At 70.0% G+C, this 5,461-nt stretch overlaps 2 protein-coding genes across 2 annotated transcripts in view; one reads left to right on the top strand and one right to left on the bottom strand.

Annotated features, from left to right (window-relative positions):
• Nucleotides 1–354, top strand: part of ARHGEF11 (Rho guanine nucleotide exchange factor 11) — a gene marked incomplete at its 5' end in the record, with an annotated part of 35,985 nt that extends 35,631 nt beyond the window's left edge. Inside the window, one exon of the mRNA XM_035346453.1 lies at nucleotides 263–354. Coding sequence (XP_035202344.1) covers nucleotides 263–354 — 92 coding nt within the window. The remainder of the gene's footprint in view (nucleotides 1–262) is intronic.
• A 140-nt stretch (nucleotides 355–494) lies between these two features.
• The window catches only part of INSRR (insulin receptor related receptor), a 7,013-nt gene continuing 2,046 nt past the window's right edge, over nucleotides 495–5,461 (bottom strand). The window contains 18 exon segments of the mRNA XM_035346758.1: nucleotides 495–628; nucleotides 737–896; nucleotides 1,033–1,143; nucleotides 1,237–1,466; nucleotides 1,565–1,635; nucleotides 1,770–1,878; nucleotides 2,194–2,359; nucleotides 2,460–2,596; nucleotides 2,774–3,039; nucleotides 3,157–3,189; nucleotides 3,328–3,517; nucleotides 3,604–3,771; nucleotides 3,863–4,101; nucleotides 4,276–4,325; nucleotides 4,327–4,403; nucleotides 4,479–4,693; nucleotides 4,771–4,915; nucleotides 5,004–5,146. Coding sequence (XP_035202649.1) covers nucleotides 495–628; nucleotides 737–896; nucleotides 1,033–1,143; nucleotides 1,237–1,466; nucleotides 1,565–1,635; nucleotides 1,770–1,878; nucleotides 2,194–2,359; nucleotides 2,460–2,596; nucleotides 2,774–3,039; nucleotides 3,157–3,189; nucleotides 3,328–3,517; nucleotides 3,604–3,771; nucleotides 3,863–4,101; nucleotides 4,276–4,325; nucleotides 4,327–4,403; nucleotides 4,479–4,693; nucleotides 4,771–4,915; nucleotides 5,004–5,146 — 2,644 coding nt within the window.

Raw genomic sequence — 5,461 nt, 5'->3', positions numbered from 1 at the left:
GGGGGCCATGTGGTCCTTGATGCTCTCCAGGAGCTGGACGAAGGACGGGCGCTGGCGGGGGTTCTGCTGCCAGCACAGGCACATCAGCTCGTGGCTGCGGGGCAGAGGGCGCACGGTGGGTCGGGGGGGGGTCCCTGTCACCCCCCCCCCCCCCCCCCCCCCGGGGGTGGGGCACCGCGTTCGTGCTCCGTTTGGGCCAGAGGTGTGGGGGGGGGGGCTCGGTGCCAATCCCCCCCCCCCCCCAACCCCCGTCCCACCCCAGCTCACAGTTGGTCGGGGCAATTCTCCGGCTTCTCCAGGACGCCGTTGTCCATGACGAAGCGCAGGACCTGCTCGTTGGACATGCCCTGGTAGGGCTGCTCGGCCAGCGTGGCGATCTCCCACAGCACCACCCCGAAGGACCTACGGCACCCCCACGGTCAGCCGGGGGGGGGGGGGGGGGCGGGGGGGGGGGGCCGCCGGCACCGCCCCCCCCCCCCCACCTGCTCCGTCACCTACCAGACGTCGGACTGGGTGTTGAAGATGCCGTCCTTGAGGGCTTCGGGGGACATCCAGCGGACGGGGAGCAGCCCCTTGCCCCCTTTGCGGTAGTAGTCCGTCTCGTAGATGTCCCGCGTCATGCCGAAGTCTGGGAGAGGAGGAAGAGGAGGAGGAGGAGGACGACGAGGAAGAGGAGGAGGAAGGGCCGGGAGCGCCAGGACGCGTGGTCCGAGCCCTGGGGGCGCTGGCCGCCCACCTCCGATCTTGACGGTGAAGTCCTCGGACACCATGCAGTTGCGGGCGGCGAGGTCGCGGTGCACGAACTTCTTGGCGTTGAGGTAGGCCATGCCGTCGGCGATCTCGCCCGCCATCTGGATCATGTCCTCGAGCGAGGGCGGCGGCAGCCCGGGGTTGTTCTGCGCCACGCACAGAGAGGGGAGGCTTTGGGGGGGGCGGGGGGGGGACACGACACGCGCACACGGGTCCCCCGGGGCGGGGGGGGGCCGTGCCCCCTTCTCCATCGGGCGCCGCGGTGCCCGGCCAGCCCCTCACCTCGGCGTCGGGTCGGAGCGAGCGCAGGTAGCTCTTCAGGTCCCCGCGCGTCATCAGCTCCATGATGACCAAGGCCGGCTGGCCCTGGGACACGACGCCGAGCAGACGGACCTGGGGAGGGGGCAGGGGGGGACACAGCCCCGTGAGCAGCCCCCCAATCCCCTCCCATGTGCGTCCCCCCTCCACCCTCCGCCGCCCGCCTACCACGTGGTGGCACTTGAAGGCTTTCATGACCGAGGCCTCGTTGAGGAACTCGATGCGCTCCCGCATGGTGGCCAGCTCGTTGACCGTCTTCAGGGCCACCTTGGTCTCCTCGCCCTCGGCCACCAGCCCCAGCGCCAGCCCCTCGTACACCATCCCGAAGGAGCCCTGCCCCAGCTCCCGGATCACCGTGATCTTCTCCCGCGACACCTCCCACTCGTCGGGGACGTACACTGCGGGGGGGAGGAGGGGGGGGGGACACCCGTCACCGGCACCATCCCCATGGTGCTGGGGACGCAATCCCCACGGGGACGCCTCTGTCCCTACGTACTGTCCGAGGCACTGAAGTACTCGGGGTTGACGGAGGCGTAGAGCGTCCCGCTGGGGTACCCGTCGTTGCTCCTGCGAGGGCGGAGGGGTGGGCATGGTGCAATAGGGGGGTGTGGGGGGGAAGGACGAGGGACAGGGGCGCGATGTCGCCTCCCCCAGCCCCGGATCAGCCGGGTCCAGCCCCGGGGGCACGGGGCGGTCGCTACCTCTTCTTGTTGTAGAAGAAGACGAAGATGGCGAGGCAGGAGATGAGCAGCATGAGCACCACGGGCGTGACGGTCAGCAGGACGTAGAAGCTGCCGGACTCCTCCTCGGCTGCCGGGGGCACGTGCCCATGGGGTCCACACGTTTCAGGCACGCTCATCCCACCGCCAGCGCTGAGCCCACAGCTCCCCAGAGCCTCGGCACCCCCTGATCCCCGGCGCCCCCATCCCAGAGCATCCCCAAAGCCCCCAGACCCCCAACCCGGCAGCATCCTTGAACCCCCCGGTGCAGAATCCCCTGATCCCACCAGCGCTCCCCGGTCCCCCAGTCCAGTGGCACCCCCAGCCCCCAGCTCAGCAGCCCCCCCAGCTGCCTGCCCCACAGCCGGGGGGTCCCGCTGGCGTCCCCCCAGCCCCCCGAGGATACCTGGCCCCAGGATGTAGAACTTGACGAGCCCCGTCCAGGAGCCGTTGCCGGCCAGCGAGGTGGCCCGGACCTTGGCCGAGTAATTCCCCGGCTGCAGCAGGGCCAGGTGGACGCCGCCGTACTTGGCGTAGCGGTGACGGGAGACGCAGACGACGGTGGTGACCTCCTGGGGGGCGTGGGGATGGTGGCGGCGGGGACATCCCCACCCCCCCGTGGCATCGGGCAGGGGGACGCTGAGCTCCCCGACGGCGGGGCCGGGTCCTCACCTCGCTCTCGCGGCTGTACTTGATCTCGTACTTGAGGATGAGCCCGTTGGGGTTCCGGGGCTCCTGCCAGCGCAGCAGGACGCTGTTCTTGCTGGCTGGCTCCCACGTCACGTTGCCGGGAATGTTGTCAGCTTGCACTGCGGAGGGGCACCAACGGGCTCGGGACCCCCATCCTGGTGCCACCAGCACCCAAAACCAGCCCGGTCCATGGCCGGGCAGGAGAGCACCGAGCACCAAGCCCAGATATCAACGAGCTGGGGGGGGGGGGAGGCTGCCCTCACCCCGGCCCCGCACGCTGCCCCGACGGGACCTACGTTCGGGCATGGTCCTGGCGAAGACGAAGGTGGCGGCGCTGCAGCCCACGGTGTGCGCGGCGTGGTTGCAGGCGTGGATGTCGATGCGGTACTCGGTGAAGTGCCGCAGCCGCGACAGCACCGCCCGGTCCCGCACCACCTTGTCCTCGAAGATCTGGAAGTCGGGCTTGGGCTCGCTCCCGGCGCGGCTGGGGGCCGGCGGCTCCGCCGAGGAGGTGTTGGCGGGGGACGTGACGGCCACCACGTCCCTGCGCCGCTTCGGGGCCCTGCGGAGCGGGGAGACGGGGACAGGGACGGGAGGCAGTTTGGGGCTGGGGCGCCTCCCCGAAGGCGGTGGGGTTAGGGGAGACCCTCGGGGTTTTGGGGGCCGTTTCCCAGCTCACTTCTTGTTGATGGACGTCACCTTCCAGGGCGGCCTGAGGCAGCGGAAAATAGGTTAAGGAAGCGGCCCCTTATTTAAGGGACACCCTCTCTGGGGCAGCCTGGTGCTCGGAGACCCCCCCCGACACCGGGAGACCCCCCCTGACAGCGGGATCTCCCCCCAGACCCATCACCTGGGGATGATGATGGAGTTGTGGAGGAAGTTCTCGAACTTCTTCTGGAAGGACTCAGCCTCGCCCTCCATGCGGAGCTGCCCGTCGGCGGGGCGGCAGGGGCAGCACCGCTCCTCGGCGTCCTGCTCCACCTCGGGGTCGTCCCCGTCACTGAAGCGCGTGTCGGCGCTGCTGGTGGGCAGCTTCAAGCCTGCGGGCAGGGACGGGCAGGGCTGGAAGGACCGGGACATCCCCGTCCCGCCGGTGCCGGCACCGTCCCCAGCCTCCGTCCCGCACCTTTGTGGCAGTAGTCGTTGACGTAGAGCTCCATGTCCTCGGCCAGCTGCTGCCACAGCACCAGGTAGTAGGTGATGTTGCCGTTGCGCTGCGTGGGCGGCTTCCAGCGCACCACGATGTGGGACGAGGAGTTGGACATGGAGATGACGTCCCGGGGCACCGTCGGGGCTGGGCACGCAGCGGGGCGTCAGCATCTCCCCCGGAGGTCACCGTGGGCACCCCGCGTGTCCTCCCCTCACCCCCCCCCGGTGCCCCTTACCCGCCGGCATGGTGCGGATGTAGACCACCTCGCTCTGCGCCCCGTAGTTGCGCCCTTCCTCGGCGGTGGTGAGGGTGATGGCGCGGACGAAGATGGCGTACTGCGTCCACGGGCGCAGGTTGAGCAGGGCCACCCCCGGCTCCTGGTCGCTGCTGAGCGGCAGCTCCACGTCCAGCACGTTCCAGCTCTGCGCCCCGCAGGCGTCCTGCCCCACGTACTCCGAGACGTTCTGGAAGGGTCTGGCCCCCACCCAGCCCTGGGTATCAAGGCGGGGGTCTCCGGGAGCACCCCCTGGCCACGCCAACCCCCTCCCCGGGACGGGGCAGCCCCGCGCCGTGAGGGTGCGGTGGGGTGGGGGATGCGGGGAAGGGGCTCACCCCCCACCCCGAGCGGCAGGGCCGGGGGCCACTTACGACTCCTTGTAGTAGACGATGAAGCTGAGGAGGTCGCGGTACTCGGGGGGGCCGGTACCGCTCCCACTTGAGGAAGATGCGGTCGGCCTCGGTGACGTTGGAGATGAAGCGCAGGGTCTGGGTCTTGCCTGCGGAGGGGGCGCAGGGCTCGGGCGGGGGCTCGCGGTGCCGCCGGGCCCCCCCAGCCCCAGCCCCGCACTCACAGGACGCCCGGTCCCCGTTGGTGCGGGGGTTGATCTCGGCCTTGTTCTGCCGCCCCTTGGTGCCCGTGACCTCCTCCATGCGGTAGATCTCGGCCAGGCAGAGCTTGGGGTTGAAGGCGAAGTACATCTTGCCCACGGGGATGGAGAGGACGTGGTGGCTCCAGTCCCACAGCTGCTGCAGGTTCTGGTTGTCCAGGACGTACAGGGTGTAATTTCTGGGGGGAGACGTGGGCGGAGGCGATGGGCACGGGCACCCCCGAAGCCGGGCGTCCCCGCCACGCCCCGTCCTCACCCGTCCACCATGGAGTCGCCGCGGATCAGCTTGAGGTTCTTGAAGAAGGACAAGGAGACGAGGGCGAAGGAGTGCTTGATCTTCAGGAAGCCCGTGATGGTCTCGATGAGGCCCAGGCTGCTCTGCAGCTCCGAGGCCAAATTATCTGGGGACAACCCGCGGGTGTGAGCCGGGCAGCGCTCCCGGCCAGAGAGCCGGCCGCTCGGCTGCACGGGGCCGGATCCGGCACTCACAGCCCCGTCGGATGTTGACGATGAGGTTCCCCTCCACCAGGGTGCATCCCGCCAGCTCCTGCGCCGCCCGCGTCGAGTCGATGGTCTTGGTGCCCACCTTGCACTCCTTGGGGCACAGCCCCTCGCACTTGTGGCAGAAGATGCTGCGGGGATGGGGACAGGGACATGAGCCGGGCACGGAGCCACCTCCCTCCATCACCACCTCCCCAGGTTGGACGGGAAGGGGGGGTCCCATCCCAGGGGTTCCCATGCCGGGGGTTCCCATCCCGGATGGTCCCATCCCAGGGGGTCCCATCCCGGGGGTTCCCATCCCAGGGGGTCCCATCCCAGGGGTTCCCATCCCAGGGGTTCCTATCGTGGGGGTTCCCATCCTGGGGGTTCCCATCCCGGGGGGTCCCATCCCGGGGAGTTCCATCCCAGGGGTTCCCATCCCGGGGATTCCCATCCCAGGGGTTCCC

The sequence above is a fragment of the Oxyura jamaicensis genome, chromosome 25 (genome assembly GCF_011077185.1).
Source record: "Oxyura jamaicensis isolate SHBP4307 breed ruddy duck chromosome 25, BPBGC_Ojam_1.0, whole genome shotgun sequence".
Taxonomy (NCBI): Eukaryota; Metazoa; Chordata; class Aves; order Anseriformes; family Anatidae; genus Oxyura; species Oxyura jamaicensis.
This window is presented reverse-complemented; position numbering and strand designations above follow the sequence as displayed.